The following is a 24,212-nucleotide window of genomic DNA, read 5'->3' on the forward strand; positions in this document are numbered from 1 at the left end:
TAGCAGTGGTTTCTTTTTTGTTTGTTTGTTTAGCAGTGCTTTCTTAACCTGTGGTAAAGAACCAGATTTTCCCCTTAGCTGTCAGAATGAAAGTCTTATATAATACAATATTGTCAAACTGCTCAAAAAGTTTTTGAATGTTCACACTTACTGTACTTATACATGGCATTGCAGATCAATAAATAGGGTGTGGATCAGTGTTACACTTTTAATAACACTGCTCACAAGCAGTAAAAAAGAACAAACTAATTACAAACAACATGGGTGAATCTCACAACCAGATAGATGAATGTGTATATTGGTGAAAATCACTACCTTATGAATTAGAATTGTCTTTGAGGAACAGAAGAATGTTATTTGAAGGGGACATGAGAATTTGGGGGTTCTTAATATTGGCATTGCATTTTTTATACTAATTACTTGTGTGAGAGTACTCATTTTATGGGAAGTTGCCTAGCTGTACACTTACAGTTTGGCTTTTTTCTGTTTATGTATATTATATTTAACATTTAGATTAACAATTACTGATCACCTATGAAGTGCATGCCCTTTATCTTCATGAAGGCTATAGATTAGTGAAGGAAACAAAGTATATTCAAGTATAAATAGACAATTATGATTTCACAAAAGAAACCTTAACAAGATACAGTGGTGAAGGATGATAAAGGAATCTACTTAGGTCAGGTGGTCAAAAAAGGGGCCTTTTCTGAGATAATATTCTAGATGATACCTGAATGATGAAAAGGAATCAGTAATGTAAAAAGTAAAGGCAAAAGATGTGATGATTTTTGAAGTTGTTTTAAGTAGAGCAATGGACAGAATTTAGATTTCAGGTAAAAGAAGACATTGCAAATCAGTTTACAAAAATCAGTAGCTTTCTTATATACCAACAATGAACAGACTGAAAAGGAATATAGGAAAACAATTCCATTTACAATTGCCTCAAAAAAATAAAATGAAGTACCAGGGAATAAACTTAACAAAGAAGCTGAAAGACCTCTACAGTGAAACCATTGAAGAAAGAAATTGAGAAAGACTACACAAGAGGGAACAGTATCCATGTCCATGGATCAGCAAAATCAATATTGTGAAAATGGCTATATTACCAAAAGCAATCTACATGTTCATTATAGTCCCCATCAAAATCTCAATGACATTCATTGCAGAGATTGAAAAATCAACCCTAAAGTTCATACAGAAACACAAAAGACTGCAAATAGCCAAGGCAATACAACAAAAAGAGCAACACTGGTGGCATCACAATACCCAACTTCAAACTATACCACAGAGCTTTAGCAATAAAAACAGCATGTTACTGGCACAAAAACAAACATGAAGACCAGTGGAACAGAATAGAAGACCCAGATAGGAATCCACACAGCTATACCCACCTGATTTTTGATAAAGGCTCCAAAAACATACACTGGAGAAAAGACAGTCTTTTCAACAAATGTTGTTGGGAAAACTGGATATCTGCATGCAGAAAACTGAAACTAGATCCATGTCTTTCACCCTATACAAATATCAACTCAAAGTGGACCTGAAACTTTGAAGCTAATGCAGAAAAGAGTAGGTAATACACTGGAACTTATAGGCATAGGCAATGACTATCTAAATAGAACTCCAGTGGCTCAGTAACTAGGAGAAATAATTGACAAATCAGACTACATAAAACTAAAAAGCTGCACAACAGGAGAAATGGCCACCAGATTGAAGAAGCAGTCCACAGAGTGTAAGAAAATCTTTGCCAGCTGTATATCTGACAAAGGATTAATAACTAGAATATTCAGGGAGCTCAAAAAATTTAATATGCACTCATGTATGAAAATGGGAAAATGAGACCTATTGAAACCATTTCAGGAATAGGGGTAGGAGGGATAAAGGAGAATGTTGTAGGGGATGAAGTCAACTATGATATAAGAACTTCTGTAAATGTCACAACAATACAATAATAATGATAATTTAAAAAATGTAACTCCCAAAAAATCAATAACGCCCATGAAGAAATGGGCAAATGAACTGAACAGAGCTTTTTCAAAGGAAGAATTCCAAATGGCCCAAAAGTACATGAATTGGCCTTAAGGGAAATGCAAATCAATGTTCAGTTTCCACCTTACTCCTGTTAGAATAGCTATCATCAAGAACACAATAACAAATGTTGGCGAGTATGTTGGGGAAAGGAGCCCTCATACACTGTTGGTGGGAATGTACATTAATACAACCACTATGGAAATCAGTATGGAGGCTCCTCAAAAAAACAAAAGTAGAACTACCATATGATCCAGCAACACCATTCTAGGGATACTCCTGAAGAAATGTGAGGCATGTTATAATAAAGTCACGTACATATCCATGTTTATTGTGGCATTATTCACAATAGCCAAGCTATGGAAACAGCCAAGATGCCCTACTACTGATAAGTACATTAAGAAAATAAGGTATTCATATACAATGGAATTTTATTCAGCCATAAAGAAGAATGAAATTTTGTCATTTGCAGATAAATGAATGGAACTGGAAAACATCATCTTATGTGAAGTTAGCCAGGTTCAGAAAGTCAAAGGCCATATGTTTTCTCTCATATGTGGAATATAGGCCCAATACAAATACAAGCAATATTGTGTATACATAGAAATATATATAAGATGTGTATCCAAAAGTGGTACTGGTAGAGGAGACCAAGGAGGAAAAGAAGGAAAGAAAGATAGTAAATAATAATGAAATACATCACATCTGTGGAGGAATAAGACACAAGGAAACACGTTGAAAAGCATTAAACACAGTATAGGCAGGAGAGGGTGAAGAAGTACAGTGGAGGGGGTTTACACTAACAAGTATAATGCATGTACAGGTATAATACCAAGGCAAAATTCCCACTGAACAATGAACAGATATCTAAACAACAAAGGACAAGAATGAAAAACAGGTTTGTTATGTGCCAGTGTGAAGTGTTGCGGACCGGTGTCGAGGGTCCTTGCCTTTACAGGCCAGAGAACTGTCTTATAGGTAGCTGATTGATTTGTGAGCCAAAGCCGGTATATGAAGTGGGATTTGTTAGAGAGAAAGCAAAGGCTACAGCTAGAGAAGTGCAGCAGAGCCCAGAAACCGGTAGCTCGCTGCTCAGGTGAAGGCTTGGGCGTTTATGGACATTTTAGCTCTGGGCTTGGGTAAGGTTTAGGTGGCCTCTTTTCATTAGCCATGGATTTGCAGGCTTTCTTAGATGAACTGGTCTGTTTGCCCCTTATGGGTGAGGGGAAACAATCTTGAGAGCATTTTGCTCATCAGCCCTGTGGCAGATCTCTCAGAACCTGTATCTCCTCTTCAGGGTGCAGAAATGCAGATTTACAACTCCTTCTCAGGAAGCAGGAATGCAGGTTTATAACTCCTTCTCAGGATGCAGGAATGCAGTGCTACCCATGGAGGGATGGGATATGCACTCATCTGCCTTAGGTCTCCAGACCCAACAAGTCCCCCCTCTGAGACCAGTACCCAACTGCTGTTGGGGAGAGGGGCAATGACTCATCTAGCTGATTCATGCTGACAATGGGGCAATGAAGGGATTGGGTGGTGGTACTTGTCTCAGGGGTTGACCTGTATAGTCTACAGGGGTCCCCTGATAGAACAGGATGGAGGGCTCATGTGTAGACAGAGGTGAATATTCCTTGGCTAAGAGCTCAAGTTTGATCCATTGGACCTGTTGAGATATGAATGTGGAGAGAGCATTTATTATGCAAATAGGAATATTAGTAAGAGCATAAAAAGCAGTTTGGCAAGGGCTGCATATTTAGGGATCCAGATTCTGCAAAATCCTGTAACTCCCAAGAAAGCTCTAAGCTGCTTTATGGTATGGCGGAGTGGGAAATGAAGGATTGGGTAGATTTGCTCATGACTCAGGGAGTGAGTCTGTCCCTTTAAGATGACATGACCTGAGGGAGGCATAATTGAGCCTTTTTCTTAGAGACTTAGTATCCCTGGGAGGCCAGAAAATTTAAAAGGGACTCAGTTGCCCTGGAGATGAGGGGCTCTGTGGCTCCACACAGAAGTAAGTCATCAACATATTGAAGAAGGATGGCCTCTAGGTAGTCCCAATCTAATAAGTCACTGGTTAGGACCAGTCCAAAAAGATGAGGGCTATCTCTGAACCCTTGTGGCAAAACTGTCCAAGTCAGTTGCTGTGAAGGGTTTGTGGGATCTTCAAAGGCAAATAGGCTGACTGTCAGGATGCAGAGGAGTGCAAAAGCGTCCTTTAAATCTAATACAGAGTAATATTGGGCTTTTGAGGGTATTTGAGCCAATAGAGTATAGAGATGGGACCAACTGGGTGGACAGGAATGACTGCTTCATTAATGAGCTGGTGGGCTTGAACCAACCTCCATTTGTTTGGCCCCTTGCCAAGAACAGGGGTAGTGTAGGGGCTGGAGCAACTAATTAGAAGCCCTTGTTTTTCTTAGGAATTTATGATAGGTAAGAAGCCTCTTCGTGCTTCAGGCTTGAGGGGATACTGTTTCTGATGTGGAAATTATGAGGGATCTTTGAGGGATCCACACTGTGGGATCTACTTGTTCCTGAAGAAGGGGGCAGCAGAGATAGTCGCCTGGGGGGAGTAGAATTTGAGCCTTTAGTTGAGATAGTAAATCCCATCCCAGCAGGGGCACTGGAGTTTCACGGACTAAGAGGAAAGAGTAACAGAAGTGGAGGTCTCCCCAAGAGCAGGCCAGAGGCTGGGTAAAATAGTGCTTTAGGAGCTGGCCAGATATGCCCCGAATGATAACCTTGTCATTGCACCGGGGACTGGGAGAGAATGGTAAGGCAGAGAAATGGGCTCCACTGTCTAGAAGGAAAATGACTTTTCACTTCCCTACCATTATGGTTACCTGAGGCTCCTCAACATTGATGCTAAGAAGTGGAGCCTGGACCCATCAATCCATAGAAGGTGACATCCCCCCTTCTATCTGGAAACGGGGGCACTTAGACCTCCAGTGGTTACAGAGAGGGCAGGGTCCCAGTGAGGGAAGGAGCTGTCTCCCAGGCTGTCCCCATTTTGGGTAGTCTCTGAGGAAGTCCCCCTCCTGTCCACAATAGTAGCAAGCTCAGGATGTAGGCCCCAGTTGGGTGCAGCATTCTTTGAGAGCTGCAATGAGGTCATGGTGTTTCTTTATCTTTTTCTCTCTTTTTAGTAACATCCTGGTTATAGTATATAGTTGGTCCAATGATTTTTCCCCTTCAGCCACAGACTTTGGAGTTTTCTATGGATATCTGGGGCTGATTGAGTTAGAAATTTATCTTCAGGAGAACCTCTCCCACCTGTGACTCTGGGTCCACTGTGGTATGCTTTCTGATAGCATCCTTAAGATGCTGTAGAAAGGTAAAGGGGTTTTCCTCAGGGCCTTGTTATACTACAATCACCTGGTAATAGTTTAAAGGTTTGATTTTGACCCTTTTTAGCCCTTCCACTATAAGATGAATGAAGTGGCGTCAACACCATTCATCCTCCTCACCATTTTGATTCCAATATGGATCTGCCAAGGGGACTGCCTGTGCCTCTTTGCGTATAGGCACATTTATTCCATCATTTTCAGGTGCCACAGGTATTGGGGCTCATTGTCGAAGGAAATCATCTCCATCCTGAGTGGCCTGGGCTAGGACCCGTTGCTTTTCTGAGGAAAGAGTCTAGTCTAGTAGATGCATAATATCCTTCCATGCCAATTCAAAAGTTTGGATCACAAAGATAAAGGCTTGGATGTATTGGTCTGGGGCATCAGTATAGCTTCCAGATCCTTTTTAATCTCCCTTAAATCTGGTAACTGGAAGGAGACATAGATTTGCCCTCTTCCCACCACTGCCTGTTGAAGGAGGAAACATCCATTAGGAGGCTCTCAATATCAGGGTGCTTAGGTAGGGCAGAGGGTGGAGCAGTAGGTTTGGGGGCCTTGTCATTGGTAAAGGGCTTTTCTGGTCCTCCTTCCCCATGTTTATCCTGTGGCTTACAAAGAATGGCCAGCATTTGAGTATCTAGATAGCAATTATGGAGTCATTCTGGGTGGTCTTGGAGATAAAAGCTGTATGTAGGGGACCTCAGTCCACTTTTCCTCCCTTTTACAGAAAAGGTCTAATTGGAGTATGGTATTATAATTTAAGGAACCCTGTGAAGGCCACTCCTCTTGGTTACCCAAGGGATACTGGGGTCAGGCCTCAATACAAAGAAAGATGAGGGGGTTTTTTGTTGTTGTTTTTAGTTTTTTGTTTTGTTTTTCTAGAGATTGAAGGTCCTTCCAACATTTTAATAGACAGGCCAGTGGAGACCTCTTGGGTACCAAGGCCAGAAGACTGGAAGGGGCAAGTCCCATTTACATGATCTTGTCAGACTCCCCTTTTATCAGCATCCCAACTGGGGATCAGACCTAACTACCAAGAGCAGGTGTCCCTCTCATGGCTTCCTTCTTGCCATCCCTGACCAGGACCGAAGGAAGTGACTGGTGGGATTAGGTCACCTGACCGACGCAGTGAGAGAGAAAAAAAAACCCTCTAGGATCCTGCCTTTTAGCTAACAGCAGGCAGCCTCATTAATAAAGGGATGCATCACCTGTAAGGTCAGAGGGTATTCAGAGGGGGGTCCCGGGGCAATCACAGTGCACAAGGGATAACTAGTGTTAATATTTGGAGGAAAAAAATTTTTTTGCTGAGGCCAAAAGTATAGGAAATTTTAAATGAGAACTTTAGAGACCATAACAATGCCCATTTTGCTGTTCCCGGAAGGTTACATTAGTGCGTTTTGGGACCATAACTTTGAGATAAGAATTGGCTTCCAAGGACTGGGTCAGTCAGACCCCAGGCATGAGGTGGGGTGGCCTGTGCAAAGCACAGCCAGCCACCCTCCATGCCTGGGACAAGTGATCCCGTCTGCCCAGACTCAACCCTGCAGCCTGTCGCCCCTCCCCCTGTGTATGTGCGCCTGCCCGCGTTTATTTTTCCTCTCATCCATTTTAGGGGGAGTGGCGGTGGGTCACAGCCACTGCCATGTGTGGCTGGTGGCTGTGGATGCATGCTGGGCCCTTTATGGATTGCCTTAGCTTATGGCAGACATTACCACTGCGCCCAGGGGCCAGCATCTCTGTACACGAGTGCGCTTGTTTGTTTTCCCTCCTCCTCTTGTCGGGGCAGAGTTAGGTCATGAGTGTGTGGCACAGCCTCAGTTTTTGTGAAGGCACCTTTGCCTCCACCGGTGCCTAGCAGATGATTTAAAGCTGCTTAGGACCGAGGGGCCTGGCAAACTAGGTGTAGGAGTAACTTAAGAAAGTCACAAGGTACCATGGTACGAGTTTTTCATGGGAGGCCAGGGTCTCAGTAAGCCCAGGGAGGGGAAGGCAGACAGAGATGAAGGACAATGCATGGGACCAGGGAGGGAGCAGAACGGGTGTCCTGACATCTTAGATAACAGAGGGGAAGGCAGAACTTGGAGGCAGGACACATGCCTGAGGGATTAATGATTAGGTGTGCTTCTAGGTCCCTCCCACTAGGTGGTACTGGAACACTGTCAGCAACAGGAAATCTCCACTCTTGGGTAACTGCTTCTGGCAGAAGGGGTATTTGACAGATGGGAAAAGAGAAGTCAGGTGCCACAACCAATCAGGTCTCCTCCAACGTAGCATAAGGTGTACTCAAATAAACTCCAGGCTCAGTCTCAGCCCCCAGGGAGGAAGCAAAAGCACCCCCAGAGCTGGAATCACCATGAGCCTAAAGTTGGCTAGGAGCTGTTGGTTTGATACCATGATGGGAAAGTCCCTCAGGAAGATGGGAACAGAGAGAGAGACAGGGCAAGCAGCTCAAGGAAGTCTGCTTTTGGCTAGTCCTTAGCAGGGGTTTCCCCCAGCAGGAGCATCCAGCAGGGCACCAGACATTCATGGTTGCACCTTAGGCATGCCCCTGTTGGTTTGGCACTCAAGTCATACCGACCTTGGTCCAGAAGAAAAGTCCCTTTGTGGTCACCAAAAATGTTACATGCTGGTCTGAAGTGTTGTGGGCTGGTGTCGAGGGTCCTTGCCTTTACGGGCCAGAGAACTGACTTATAGGCAGCTGATTGATTTGTGAGCCAAAGCCAGTATATGAAGTGGGATTTGTTAGAGAGAAAGCAAAGGCTACAGCTAGAGAAGTGCAGCAGAGCCCGGAAACTGGTAGCTCGCTGCTCAGGTGAAGGCTTGGGTGTTTATGGACGTTTTAGCTCTGGGCTTGGGTAAGGGTTAGGTGGCCTCTTTTCATAAGCCGTGGATTTGCGGGCTTTCTTAGATGAACTGGTCTGTTTGCTCCTTATGGGTGAGGGGAAACAATCTTGAGAGCATTTTGCTCATCAGCCCTGTAGCAGACCTATCAAGAACCTGTATCTCCTCTTCAGGGTGCAGAAATGCAGATTTACAACTCCTTCTCAGGATGCAGGAATACAGTGCTCTCTCCATGGGGGATGGGATACTCACTCATCTGCCTTAGGTCTCCAGACCCAATAAGGTCATGCTAAAGGGAGGGCGCTAACGAGAGAGGGAGGGTAAAAGGATGTAAAGAAGGTAAATATGGTTGATGTACTATCTATACAAGAATAAATATAGAATTTTAAACCTGTTGAAATCACCATAAGAAGGGTATTAAAGTAGAAAGGAGAAGAATGGAGTGGATGAGCTAGTTTGGGATATAACACATATATACATGGAAATGTCATAATAAAACTTCCTATATAGCTATCTTAAATAAAAATGTCTTTTTTTCAAAAACGGTAAGTAGGAAGGTAAAACAGGTCCTGTCTGGGGCTTGGTACCAGTGGGAGGGGAGAGAATATAAGGAAAGGGTGTAGGAAGGTAAATAGATGGAAATAATATATACTCATGTATGAAAATGGAAAAATGAGACCTGTTGAAACTATTCTAAGAAAGGGGGATAAGGGAGAATGATGAAGGGATGATGATAATAAAAAAAAAAGTAGGCATTGCAAACTGAAAATACAACTTGGGAATAAGAGTTAGGGAAACTAGAGAGTTTGGGAAAAGGGTGGAAAGTAGGAGTTTGGTTTGCAGTTGCAAATAATGGAAAGACCAATAAGGATAGTTCTGCAAGAGGCTTATCACCATCAGCATGAGAAAAGAAAGGTTATTATGCTGGAATAAAGGAAAATCTAGTTTAAAAGGAAGCATACCTGAGTGTGATGGTGCACACCTGTAATTAGCACTAGGGAGGCAAAGGCAGGAGGATCTTGAGTTTAAGGCCAGCTGAACTATGTAGTAAGACCCTATCTCAAAAAATCAAGGGTTAGGGATATAATTCACTGCTTGTATATGCAAAACTATGGGTTCAATCCTCAGCATTGCAAAAAAATAAAAATAAAAAAACAGGGAGAGGGGAGCATATTTCCCAGTTAATTACAAAACCAAGGAAAATACAATCTTTTATCAAGAGTTAAGTCATAGTTGAGTTTCACATAGGTTTCAGTATTCTTTGTCATTTGGGAGTAAGTAAAAGTATATTTACAGATGAGAGAATTTTTCACTCAAGCATTTGGGGGTGGATGGCAAGTGGGACAACATTCATTTCAACCTTGGCCAGTCTTCTTTCTGCCTTTGTCATTCCACTAGTTCCTCTTCTTTTCCTTCTCCCTTTCCTCTCACAGTTGTTTATTTACCACTTGTTGCAGCTCTATCAGTCTCACCTCGTTTCCTTCCTCTTTCTTCACCCTCATCTTCATGTTTTATTGAAAGCTTAAAAGCACTTTTGTGCATATCATTTTCTTTAATCCTAACAGAACTTCATGTTTGTGGAGATGCATGTGGGGAAACCAAGGCTCAGAGAAGCTATACAACTTGCCCAAAGTCATAACCTAGTGCAGTGCTTTTTTCATTATACCACCTAAATTGTTATCTCTTCCAAATCTATATGTTATGGTGTTGTACTTAAAATAAAATCATCCACATTCTGAGTAATGAAAGTGTGTCCTGTTGTTTACTAGAAGGACTGTGTGAGGTACATGTATAAATACAGGGTATATGTTTATGTGAACATATTTCACTTCACATGGACCTGAAATCAATTGCACACTAAGAAACTTAAAATTTTTAATAGCAAATTAGAGCCTTCCTGAAATATGCCATATCTAGGCTATCAAATTTTCTCTAATTTCATGTGGTATTATTTTAATTGCTTAAAATCTGGATGAAGAAAGATAGGACCTAGATACAGATAGTTAAAGAAATTGTAATGGTCCAAGATCTCTATAAATGAACAGGAAAACCAAGTGATTCTTCGGAGTTTAGTTTAGTTCATACTGTAAGCCTTCTCTCTCTCTTTCTCTCTCTCTCTCTCTCTCTCTCTCTCTCTCTCTCTCTCTCTCTCTCTTTCCTCTCTCTTTTTTTTTTCTTTTGTAGTCCTGGGGCTTGAGCTCAGGGCCTACCCCTTGGGCCACACCACCATAGGGTCTTACAAACTTATTTGCCCAGGCTGGCTTCAAACTGTGATCCTCTTGATCTCTACCACCTGAGTAGCTAGGATTACAGGTATAAGCCACTGGCACCTGACTGTTAGCCTTCTCTCTTTAATATCACTGCCAACGAATGCACATTGGAAAAGTAGGTGGAGATTAATTCAGATCCCTTGTTTTCTATCACTTGCTAGTATTTTGTGGGACCTGGGAGCATGCAGAGATGGTAAATAATTACAATTTCTTTTTTATTCTAATTTATATATGGCTGTTGCATAAAACCCTAACAAAATACCAACTTTTCAAAAGTAACATACTACATTTTAATATTCTCGAGCCAAACATGGGATTCAATAAATAGCTATAGAAGACTGATTTTAAAAAATTTCATCAAAATGAGGTTGATGAATTTTTTGCTTTTGAAAGTTAACAGATGAGACATTTTATTAAAGACATATTACCAGCTCCTTAAATATCCTAATGTAAGACAGTATTACATTTATTTGAACTTTTATAATGATTAGTAAACTGAAACAGTACACCTTAGAACAAAAGAATCTAGACTTTCTGGAAATGAAAAATTCCCTAGTGCAATTGAGCCATCAGAAAAGGTAAAGCAGCAGAGCCGCAAGATCAGCGCCTACTGTCGTCAGCCATTTCTGTGGTGGTTGTGATTGTTTATGTAAAATAGTGACAATGTTTACTTAATATTGTCTTGGGAAATCTTCCTAGAATATTCTGCTGTCTCCCTGTGTAGTATAAGAAGTTTTAGGGTGCAAGTGATGTAGTAATGCTTTTTCATTAAAGCATTCAACCCCAATTTTTCCTCTCCTTTTTTAATTTATTATAGAGTGATTCTCATCAGTTCCGTGTCATGGCAGCTGTCCTTCGCCATTGTTTACTAATTGTAGGTCCAACTGAAGATAAAACAGAAGAGCTGCACAGGTGAGTGATCTCTGTATTGGTGTTTCAATGAAGGACATCATTAGTTCTTGTTACTTTTATCTTCCTAAAAGCACAAGAAAGTGAAAATATTACAGTAAATCAAATAACTGGTAAATGAGAAATTATGCCCTGATGTGAAATTTCATTCTGTCCTCTTTGACTTTATTATATTGAGCCCCAACATGAGAATACAATTTGGCATTTGTGGTAGTCAGTGATAAAACCCAGAACAGCAAAAATAATATCACACAGTTATTTGAATGCTTTCTGTGTATGGCACTTGCTGAGTGCCTTGTAAACATTAACTGTTGAGCTGGGAATGTGGCTCAGTAGTAGTGAATTGATAAGAAAACTGAGCCACAGGAAGACCAAGCAACTTGACAGTCCTAATAGGCGAAAGAGCTATGACTTGAATCCTGCTTTTCATTGCTATACTTATTATTCTCACTAGTTTCATTTTAAGAGTATTTACCAAAAAGTATATGTTAAGCAGTGCTAATTTAAAGAAAAAATATGAATAGGGTTACAGTGTCTAGTATTAAGGTATATGAAATATATTTAAAATAGTTCAAGTTGTTTTACTTATGTGTTATAGCTATTAATGGACTGCAGTTAAAATTTTATCATTCTCAGTGGCTGAGTGTCTATAGCTCAGTGGATCACTTGCCTAGCATGCACAAGGTTTAGTTTCCAGCACTGGAAAAAAAAAAAAACTGTTCTCTAAGGCAGCTAAACAAGAATTAACACGTTTTTCAGTTCTCTTACTTTCTATTCTAGATCATGTTTGTAGTAACAAAGCATCTGACTTCATCATTAGAGTACTGTGCTTTATTCTATAAAAATAAATTTAAATCTACAAAAGAAACAGCATTTACTACTCTATGAAGAAATTAGCATAGGGCTTGTCTTAGTAGTAGAAATTAACCTTTCAGGGGAGGGGGTGGGGGCAGGGGGGAGAAATGAACCAAGCCTTGTATGCACATATGAATAATAAAAGAAAAATGAAAGAAAAAAAAAAAAAGAAATTACCTTTCAGGAATTTAAAGTACTCAATTTTCCAAAATATGGGTTAAATAAAAATTTTATAGAAACACAGAATAAATGAAATGCACCCTTCATTATTGATTTTCAGTCAAATCCATATTATTTTAGTTATGGTCATCAGCATAACTGAGTTAGTTGGTGGGTTATCTGTATACTCCATTCTATAAGCCTTCAAAGGTTTTTTTTCTTTATAATTCAAAATTCTGAGCTGGGCATAGTGTAACATGCCTGTAATTTCAGCACTCAGGAGGTAGAGGCAGGAGTATCTCTTAATTCAGGGTCAGCTGTGCCTCAAAAAAAAAAAAAGTGCAACTTTTTTCTGCAACTATAGATCAAACATACCTTTGATTTTCTTGAGATTGTACTCTTAGAAATGATATTATCTGTAATAAACATTCTGAAAAGATTTTATTAAGCATTTTCACTTACTGTAATTTGTTTTCATAATCAAGAGAGAGTAGTAATCTAGACACTAAAAATAAAAGAAAATTGGAAATTAGATATCATAAGTTGACATACAAGGATGTGAGGATAAAGCATTTTGACAGGAATTGTTATGCTAGTCACAAATAGATTGCAAGGATTTCTCTGAAGAAGAAATTTAAAATCTCAACGAAGCACCCAGTATTTGTCAAAGAGAGTAGAGCTACATTGCTGTTTTTTAAATCAAATTTTTTTTAAATCAGATTTCTTTATTTGTGACATTTCCTTTCTTTAAATTTGCATTTATCTTAAAAGTTCCTTTGATTAAAAATCTATTGGCTTCACTGTAAATAAGAAGATATATCCGTAGAGCCACAGACAGGGTTGTAAATATTTCTCAGAGGCTTTCCTGGGAGAGTGAGGCAGCTGCTGACTTAACAGTTTGTCTGGAATGGCCCCGCTTGCCCCTTTAATCAGAATTAAAGTGATTAGTATCATTTTGAGCAGTAATGACTGGAGGCTAATCCATTTAAATAGAGAGAAAACTGCACCAATCTTCAGGGCTATTTTAAGAATTTACTAAATTTTTAAGTCTCCTAAAATCTACTCCTCTGTAGTGACCCTGAAAATAATTTCTCTGTATGCATGTGTACATGTATAAGGTATAAAGTAATTTTTTAAAGCATGTAACAAAATCAAGTCTGTTATTCGAACTTTGTTTTTTACTTTTTTTTGACTGTTTGATTTGTTTTAGGAAAAGATGTAATGACATAGGTAATCTTGCATATAATTGTAATGGCTGTGCGTTGGCAAATCCAGAGAATTGTGATGATGATTAAATGACAATTTCATAAGTTCCCTGTCCCTGGCACTCAGTAAGCTTTTAGTAAACAAGAGCTACTGCTACTGCCATGTTGCTGCTGTCACTATTATTATAAAAAGCGCATTGGCTCTTAGATCTAATGTTTAGTCCAGACTCTTTTTTAAATTGTTTTCTGCTTTTGATATTTTGTTTAAGAATTTGTTCTATGTTTATCCTGCAATCATGTAAAGAAATCTGTTTTCTGTTATTCTAAATTTTTTCTGATGATAAGCTCTGTGATAACTTGCATGTCAAAAGACTGTAAAGGTGCTTTAGAAGAGTAAAAAATAGCCTGGCAACTTTTTCTGGTATGTTTGCTCTGTAAAACAGTGCCATATTTTTCAGAGAAATTGAGAGAACCTGGATACAGAGATTAAAAAAATAAGTTAGCTTACAAAGATAGCAGACCTTGACCTTCATTTCCACTAATCAACATTTTAGATAGTTTTTCTGTCTATTCGGTTTCATTTCCTTTTGTCTGTCCTTAGGACAACAAGAAGGTTTTTAGTATTCTCTACCTTTTTGCTACGTTAAAGGACATTGTAGCTCTGTTTTATCTCTGCTGTTTGCCTGAAAATATTTTCAGCAGTACTTTTCTGTAATTAATAAGCTTATGCATAAACACATAGCCCCAAGTTGCATATGGTTATGATTTATTTTGGAAACAAGGGGACATATATACTGGTAAGGAGAGGAGAGGATGAGATCTGATTTAATTTTAGTTTCAATCTAGTTTTTTTACTCACTTAGTACATTGTCATATATAAAGCTTTTTGTTATTTCTTTGTTTAGACTAGTTCATTTTGTCTCACATATTGAAGGGGATAGTTAACACCTGACACCTCACTATAATGCCAGCATAAATGTCTCAAACAGGACAGACTTTTTTCCCAATTTTCTAATTGTGGTAAAATACGCTTATAAAATTCAACATCTTAATGATTTTAAGTATACAGTTCAGTGTTATTAAATATATTTATAATATTGTGCAATCATCACTACCATCTATCTCTACAAGTGTTTTTATCTTGAAAACTTTATGTCCATTGAACAATAACTTCTCATTCCTCCTTCACCAGCCCCTAGTAATCACCGTTCTGCTTTCTGTCTCTGGATTTTACCATTCTATGGACCTCATGTGTAAGACCATACAAGATGTGTCTGGTGACTGCTTTTTTTTTTTACTTAGAATATTATGTTCATCCATGTTATAACATATATCTGCATTTTCTTTCTTTCCTTTTCTTTCTTTTTAAAGCTGGGCAATATTCCATTGTATGTATATGCCACATTTTGCTTATCCATTCATCTGTCAGTGGACATTTGGTTTGCTTCCACATTTTAGCTATGAATAATACTGCTATGAATATGGGTGTGCAAGAACTTCTTCAGGACCTGCTTTCAGGTCTTTTGAGTAAACATCTAGAAGTGAAATTACTAGATCATACGGTAATGTTATTTTTAATTTTTTTGAGGACCCACCATACTGTTTTCCACAGGTATTGTACCATTTTGCATTTCTACCAATAGTGTGCAAGCATTCCAGTTTCTCTATATCCTTGCCCACAATTGTTGTATTTTAGTTGTGTTGTTTTGCTTTGTTTTTTATTTTTATAGTAGTCATGCAATCCAATTTGTCTATTTTTATTTTGTTGCCATGTCTTTGGTTGTCATACCTAAGAAATTATTGCCAATCCAATGTTGTAAAGCTTTTGCTCTGCATTTTTTTCCAAGATTTTTATGTAGTTTTAGGCCTTATATGTAGGTCTTTGCTCCATTTTGAGTTCATTTTTGTATATGGTCTTAGGTAAGGGTCCAGCTTCGATCTTTTGCATGAGGACATACAGTTTCCTCAGCCACCATTTGCTGAAAAGACTGTGCTTTCCTTGTTGAATGGTTTTTGCATCCTTGTGAAAAATCATTTGACCATGTATGTGAGGGTTTATTTAGGGACTTTCTATGCTGTTCTATTGGTGTAATAAGTCTTTAGGCCAGTATCATCCTGTTCTGATTACTGTAGTTTTGTTAAGTTTTAAAATCAGAAAGTGTGAGTCCTCTGGCTTTTTTCTTCTTTTTCAATGTTGTTTTGGCTATTTAGAATCCCTTGAGACTCCATGTGAATTTATATGAGTTTTTCCATTTCTGTAAAAAGTGTCATTAGGATTTTGGTAGTAATTGTGTTGAATTTGAATTTGTAGTATTAACATTTCACAGTGTTAAGTATTTGGAAATATTTTTAGTAAATATTTGAAAATGGGATGATTTTATTTTTATTAATGAGCACTTACTATGTGTTAGACACCAGTTTGAGCTTTAGGGCAACAAAGATGAATGTACTATAGCCCCTCTGCTCTCCAGTTAGTAGATAAGTAAGTAAATGAGTATAGTTTTTTTTGATAGGTGTTATAACAAGCTTGTATAAGTATATAGAAAAAGGAGAATTTATCAGAAGAGATCAGGAAAGGGTTTGTTTTGCTATCATTAAAGCTCTCAGCTCTTTAAACAGATTTTCTATAGATAACAGTCATCTAGATGAAAGAGATTTTTCTTAACTACATCAGAGCACTGAACTAGATGCTGTAAGGATTCCACAGTGCCTGTCCCATAGACAGTAAATGGGGAGACAAGACATAAATATTAGGAAAATTTAAATAACAGTTCAAGACACAACTTGAAAGAGATCACAAGATAGTTTTTGAGTAGTTTCTCCGTGAATTATTCAAATAATAATTGCTAGTTAGAATAAAAGACAGGGTCACTATAGTCCAGAATGATGAGGACTCTCCCTCACTCAAACTGTGCCTGTTCATCCTCTTCCCACCTCTAGTGATTCCTTTTTATCCTATCTAGAACCCCTCTTACAGGTTTACTTTCTTGCCTGTCTAAACATTGGTTAATCATTTCAATTTCTTTCCACCCTCTCACCACCCAACTCCCTGCCTCATTACTATGTCCTGCCAGTCTCAACAGACCTAAACCCAGATCTGACCTTTTACACTTGCAATTCAGGATGTTGAGCCCTCTGGAAAAATTTTACCTAACCTGACAGATGGGGCTGTCTTTTCTACTGCACACAGAGTTGTCCATCAAAATTTTAAATGTCTACTTAAAATCTTGTCATGGCTCTTCTGTGTCATAAAGATTAAGAGATCTCCCCTTTTTTGTCATGATGCATATATTTATGATCTGTAACCTTATCTGGGGAAATCTGTTTCCCCGGTCCGTTCCTTCTTTCATCCTCTAGACATGATTCCACCAAACCTTTCAACTTTCCTCAGGCCTCACCCACTCGCCCTTCAAAGTTTTTATTTAGCAGCTGTGGTTATTTGGGGCGCTTAGCAACATTGAGGAGGGGTGGCAAGACTCTAGGAAACCTGAAAGCTTTCAAACTTATTTTATAAATAAGTAAGAAGAGCTTTAATTTGTTGAAGGTAATCTGTCCCATACCTACAGCAGCATCTTTCTTAGTGATGAAAAGTAAGTAACTTTCCTTAAAGTCAGGACCAACAAAAAGGTTTCTATTGTTTGTTTTTTTAACTTTTTTTTATTTTACCATTTTTACATTTACTCACAATGTGTATACATTGTTTGGGCCACCACCCCTGACCCCCTGCTTCCGGGCAGAACCTGTTCCACCCTCTTGTTCTCCAGTTCTGTTGAAGAGACAACATAAGAGATAATAAGCAAAGCATAGCATTTTTGCTAGTTTGAGATAAAGACAGCTATACAGAGAGATTCCATGCACATGTGTATTGCAACCCACATTGGTTCATCTCTACCAGACCTCTTTACTACTTCCTAGTCCCCTTCCCATAGTGGCCTCTGCCAGTTTATAATTACTATATTTCTCCTTTACAGCGAGCACATCAACCGCATTCAAGTTTTAGGTTTCCTTCCCTTTTCTTATTCCTCCCGTGCACATTCTCCCCTTAGTGTGTGACCCGTGTCCAATAACATTACTGCATTTGTCAAACTATTTCTTGACAAGGCCATTGAAGCCAGGTATTTGGATTGTCTCAACCCTTTCTACAAGACTTCAGGGAAAATACCATGCTCAGTGTCAGGCAGTCTCAGTGTGTTCACACCATGGCACTATGCCAGTAACATAGATTTCTTCTGAATGAGGAATGCTATTTCTCATTGTGTCCTATTGGATGAATGCATAGACTTGGATCTGAAACATTGGCTTCACTCTTGGGAACCCTTTGCCTTTGACATCATCCCTCTTCCTGTTTTCAAACAAACATTTACATGAAACTGATCTACTTGTTCCCTCTGCATCTATGAGCCACCCATTCCACAAACCAGATGACTATATTCAAACTACTCTTCTCTTCTTTTCTCTTCTTTAGATATAGCCTGCTTATTAGAGCCTTTGCACTGCTCTATTTGCTTTTACCCATATGTTTAAGGGACAGGGTCTTTCTTGTCATTTGGAACTCAGCTCTGCTACTACCTCAATTAAGCCTTCCCTGACTTCCTAATACAGGTTCACACATGAATACACACACACACAAATACACACACACAGTCACTATTTTTATCACCTGCTTTTATTTTTTTCATGCTTCTTGCTACTAAATGAAATAACCTTGTTCTTTTATTTTCCTGCTTGCTTAGGATTTCTTTCCCTCATTAAATTGTAAGCTTAAAAAGAATAAAGATCTTATCTGTATTGTCCACTACTGTATCTTCAGCATCTAGAGCGCATATTCAAGTAATCAAATGTGGGGCACATGAATAGATAAATGACATTACCTTAACAGTAACTGAAAACTCAGGTGGGGACTTTCTCAAACCCTCAATCCCACACTCCTACCTCTAAATTTACTGTAACGTCTTCTTTCTTATTTCCTGCCAGTCTCGGAAAAGTAAGTGGCTCTCTTCCTATCCAAGGCTAGTTTCCGTACCCTTTTTTTTTTTTTTTCTATATCCTAAGATGTTATTCTGGCATTAACTTCTAGGACTTCAGTGTCTTTTGGACACTTTATCCCTTCAAAATGTGAATGTACTGAGATCTAGCTCATGTGGGAGAGAAAAAAAATATCCTTCATCAGAACTTTATCCATCTGAGCATCCCTGCAGAGCTGTAGCCTGTTTCTTTCCTTCTCTTTACATACAGCTAAGTTTTTTGAGAGTATTTTCTGGGCCACTGACCTGCAAACATTTCAATCATATGTAGACCTAATCAGAAAAAGTTTTGAACATATTCTCCAATGTATTTGTTTGTATATAAGTTATGTACATACAGAACTAAACTGAAATATAAATGAATCATGAATTACATATAAAAATGAAAAGGGATAAAATAAATACAGTATTTTAAAAAGATTTTAAAAACTAACCTACCACAGACATTTTTATTCTCAAATAACATCCTTTTCTGTAAGTTGTACACACTTGGTACTTACATGTTTTGCTAATTGTCATGGCTTTACCATTATTAATTTCTCAGGGCATGTTATATATGTAAGGCAAGACTTATCAGTATCATAGTAGATATAAATTCATATTTCAGATAATTTCTCATTTTTAAAAGCTAATTTCATGCCATATCTGGTTGAATTGTCCTGGTTTATCTCATGGTATGGCAAACAAAGAATTCTGCCATTTTCTTGTCAGGACAAAAAGAAAATTTGCTACTATTTTAAGTGGTATCTTCATTTTGGTTTCTTTGCAGGAATTATTTAAAGTAGTTTGTCCATTATATAAGAATTTGCTTAGTTGAGACTGGATGAAACAGGCTGAGCAGTTAGCTTAATGGTAGCACAGTTAGCATGCATGAAGCCCTGAGTTTGAATCCCAGCACTCCCTTCCCCCGAAAAAAACCTGAATAAAATAATATATAAACCCATGTAACTGAGTATGTGTAAATTGTAACATGACCAACAAAGAAAGCATGTGAGTGCCCAAGGAGAAAAGATTATCACTGCTATCTTTCCATGATGTGGAATTTTAGTTCTTCCCTCAAGACGCTTTGCACATGTTTATAAATGGGGAGTATCTGATATAAGATTCAGAGTATCAGTGTCAGTGTGTTTATTAAATATTAGTAAAGCTTAACTTCTTTTCAACTTTTTAGATAAAATTAATTAAAATCACACTTATGTTTTCTTCCTACACTCTAGTGGATCATTTTATGTGTCTCTGTAATTGCATGTGTCCCACCTCACTTTACAAACCACTGGCTCGTGCTTATTGTTTTCATGGACGTAACCCCTGTCATTCTTCACCCCACCATAACCAAGCTTCTACATCTACTATTTTGCCAGCATAACTGGTTTAAGGCCCTCAGTAAACTATCTTATCATAAGGAAGAGGAGAGGTAGAGTGTGTTGAATACTATCATCTTCTACCTACCTGCTTGCCTGCTTCCTCCCTTCCTCCCTCTCCCTCTCCTGCCCTCCCTCTCCCTCATCCCTCCTTCCTCCCCTCCCTCCGTCTTCCCCTTCCTCTTTCTCTTCTTTCCTTCCTTCCAGAACCACAGAAAACCCTAGTGAAAGTAATTTTGAGCAAGAAAAACAAAGCTAGAGGTATCACACTACCTGATTTCCTGATGTATTACAAAGCTACAGAAATCAAAACACTATAGTATTGCATTAAAATAGACAAACAGGTCAATGAAACAAAGTAGAGAGCCTGGAAGTAAACCCACACACATGTATAGTCAACTGTAATTCAGTAAGAATGTCAATTGACAATGAGGAAAGGAATCTGTTCAATTAATGGTGTTAGGAAAACTGATTTCCATATGTAAAGGAATGAAATTGGATCCTTGCCTCACACCATACATAAAACAAACTCAAAATGGGTTAAAGACTTAAATGTAAAACCTGAAACAGTAAAACTCTTAGAAGGATACTTAGGGAAAAAAGCTTGTAGGCATTGATTTTGGCAATGATTTCTTCAGCATGACACCAAAAGCACAGACAACAAAAACAAAAATAGAAAAGTGGGAATACATCAAACTGAAAGTTTCAGAAACTATCAACAAAATGACAGGCAGTTTATGGAATGGAAAAAATATTTACAAAACATGTATCTGATAAGGGTTGATATCCAAAATATATAGGAACTCTTAATAGCCAATAAATTAAATAACATAAATAACAAGCAGAGTATCTGAATAGCTGTTTCTCCAAAGAAGACATGTAATTGTCCTACAGATATATGAAAAGGTACTCAATAGCACTAATCAGGGAAATGCAAATCAAAACCACAATAAGCTACCACTCACTTCTGTTACAATACCTACTATAAAAAATAAAAAAACAAGGCCAGGTATAGTGGCTTACCTCTGTAGTCCCAGCTACTTGGAAGGTGGAGATCAGGAAAGTCTAGTCTTTGGGCCAGCCCATGGAAAATGTTAGCAGGACCCCCATGTCAATCAATAAGCCGGGTGTGGTGACTCATGCCTGTGGTCCCAGCTACATGGTGGTGGGGGGCATTGGTAGGAGGATCACTATCTGAGGAATGTAAATCCCTATCTGAAAAATAACTAAAAACAAAAAAGGGCTGGGAACTTTGCTCAAGTGGTAGAACACCTGTCTAGCCAAGTGTTAAAAAGACCCTGAGTTTGAATCACAGTACGGCTGAAAAAAAAAAAGGAATTAGATGTGAAGAAAAAGAGAATCTTTGTACACTGATAGTAGTAATGTAAATTAGTATAGCCATTATAGAAAATAATATGGAGGGTCCTCAAAAAATTAAATGTAGAATTACATACCTACCTCCAGGTGTATATCTCCTATATTCGTTATATGGCTATTCACAATAGCCAGGATGGGGAAGCAGCTAAGTGTCTATCAACAGATGAATGGATAAGGAAAATGTGTATATTTGCATAAACATGAAAATATTATTTAGCCTTTAAAAAGAAGGAAATCCTGTCATTTGCAACAATGTAAATGAGTATGGAGGACATTCTAAAAAGATAAATAAACTAGATTGAGAAGGACAAATACTGCATGATCCCACTTGTATAAGGAGTCTAAAATAGCAAAACTTACAGAACCAGATAGTATAATAGTGGTCTTCAAGGCCTAGGATGGGAGTGAGGATGGGATAGGGGGAGGTATTAGTTAAAAGATACACAGTTTCAGGACTGGGGAAATGGCTTTAGTGATAGAGGATCTGTATAGCCAGTGTGAGGCTCTGAGTTCAAACCCCGTACTGCCCACCCCCCCAAAAAAAGAAAGTTTCAGTTATGCAAAGAGTTAATGGTATAACATAGTGTCTAGAGTCTATAGTTAGCAGTATTGGATTGTATACTTAAAATTTGCTAAGCCAGTAGATCTTATGTTAAGTTTAACAAAATAAAAAATTTATTTAAAAGTTTTCTAAGTAAGTGGAAAACACCAGGGAAATCTTTTGGAGACTTTAAGTTTTGTTTTAATCTACTATCCAGCCTTGAAAGTAGACAATATAAAGAAGATGCATTTGATCAGAAAGGTTTGTTAACGACTTTATAGAGCTACATGTGCCATTAGCATCTCCTCAGTGTCCTTTGATATTAAATTATGTCTAGTTCAGTGATTGATGGAGAACTAGATTTTAGATTATCTTCCTCTCCCACAACTAACAAGACTTTAATCGGGGCATTAAAGAGCTCCAAATAGTCCTTGCTTTCGAATCTGCATATCAGGAGGGGGCTGGGAGCATGAGTGGGAGGATGTCATGTCCCAGTGATTAATGATCTCTAGGAAGCTGAAAAGGAGAGAGTAATATACACAGTATTTCTACCCCCTGGAGTAGGAATGCAAACACCATTGTGCAAATCTGTGCATAGTCACTGACTTCCTGGTAGCTGGAGAATTTCATACACTCTTCTGCCACAAATAAAACTGTCGGAGAAGTGACAGAGCTCAAAAAGCTGGCCTTCCTTCCTTAAAAAGAATAGCTCAAACACAGTGAGCCAGAAAATTAATTTTGTAATTGTTTGGGAACCAAGTTTAAGAAGAAATGAGAAAATGGGAACTTTTCTTGAGAAGCCTGAACCCTCCAAATGTTTGTTGATTCTAACCCTACATTTAATTTCTTAAATTTACTGAATTCCTGGAAACTGCTTACTTTAAGTGAATTTAAAGGGGAAACATTCCTTTGTAATGAAATGACCCATGCTAAACCTTTCAGTCTGGTCTCTGTGGTAGATTTAGAGAATCATAACTGCTGATGAACTCCAGAGCCCATCATTGCCTTATGTTTAGAAAAAAACCTTAACATTTCAGAATGGCTTGTACAGTTTTAGAAAGTAATTCTTAGGTAAAGCTCTTTTTTGTTCTTCTTTTCTCCCCAATAAGTCTATAGTATTTAGTAACAATTTCCAAATGATTGTCAGAAGTAAACTATTTTAAATGGTTAATAAGGAATTACCAAAGTTTGCAAAAGTCTTTAAAGAGAAAGTTTGTAGGGGAAGCATTGTTTTTCAGCTGCCTTTGCAAATTTACAAATAACCAAACTTAAAGACTACGTGCAATAGTAGTAGCAGCAGCAGGTTTTAGTGAGCACAATCAAATAACTGGTCTTTCACCAGGAACCATTTATTCATAAAACTCGTTAACTTCTTTTTGCCCACAGTTCATATTATTTTTCAGTGCCCTATACATTTCCACTTATTGTTATGCATTGTCTAATTTTTAAATAGATGTCTCACTAATTTTTATTTTTCTATAATATAAAAATAAAGAAAATATTAAAGTAGAAATAGACCTACACTTTGGGGAAAACGAAAGAAAAATGTTTCTGTTTGTATCTTTTCAGTTTTTCTATTTGTTTTATTTTTTAGGATCTCACTATACTCTAAATTTTAGACTACTATGGTCTAAATTAAGATAGCATCAGATGGATTAAGCCCTGAATTTGGTCTCCAAGTGGTTAGACTTTAAAATTGCATTTACAAGAGTTTATTTTTAATCACTATGTGGTTATTTTTAGACCTGCTTCTCTGTCACTAAGAAATGTAATGCCTGTCTTTCCATTGTTGTTTATCAGGAAGTTTTGAGGTACTAGCGATTAAGATCCAGTTAGCATAGAGCACTACCTCTCCTTTAAATGAAAATATGAAATGAAGCATGAAGGAAAATATGCTCACTGAGAACATGTCCAATCATTAGTGTCCTTTTAATCTCCTGTACACTGAGCAACAAACAAGACTTTTAGGGAATGCCAAAAATACAGGGCTTGGGTTCCCCCTACTGGTATGCATCCCAGGCTCCTGTATTCCTTAATACAAAGCAGAAAAGCCTTGGAGATGGAGATTAGAAATAGCTATGTTGATCTCATTTAAAGATCTAATGATGAGAGAGGGAGAAAAAAAAAGCACCATTTTCTTTTTCCTGCATGCCTTAGGAAAAAAATGTGATGATTTAAAAAATTGTATTTTGTACATCTAAAAAGAACAAAACTGAATCCTGCAATGTTTGGTTTTTAATGTTATTGCCTCTGTGATAAGCTGCCAGTACGCACTGCTTCTCAAATACTTTGTGT

The 24,212-nt window shown here is 38.2% G+C and overlaps 1 protein-coding gene across 5 annotated transcripts in view; it reads left to right on the forward strand.

Annotated features, from left to right (window-relative positions):
• Ric8b (RIC8 guanine nucleotide exchange factor B) overlaps window positions 1-24,212 on the forward strand; it is a 115,924-nt gene that overhangs the window by 43,028 nt on the left and 48,684 nt on the right. For all 5 annotated transcript variants that reach the window (XR_012450976.1, XR_012450977.1, XM_020180903.2 and 2 more), the window contains exon 4: window positions 11,304-11,398. Coding sequence is in view for 3 of the 5 variants with exons in the window: in XM_020180903.2 (XP_020036492.1) it covers window positions 11,304-11,398 (95 nt within the window). In the remaining 2 variants the exon portion in view is untranslated. The remainder of the gene's footprint in view (window positions 1-11,303; window positions 11,399-24,212) is intronic.

This window comes from Castor canadensis, chromosome 8 (assembly GCF_047511655.1).
Source record: "Castor canadensis chromosome 8, mCasCan1.hap1v2, whole genome shotgun sequence".
NCBI lineage: Eukaryota > Metazoa > Chordata > Mammalia > Rodentia > Castoridae > Castor > Castor canadensis.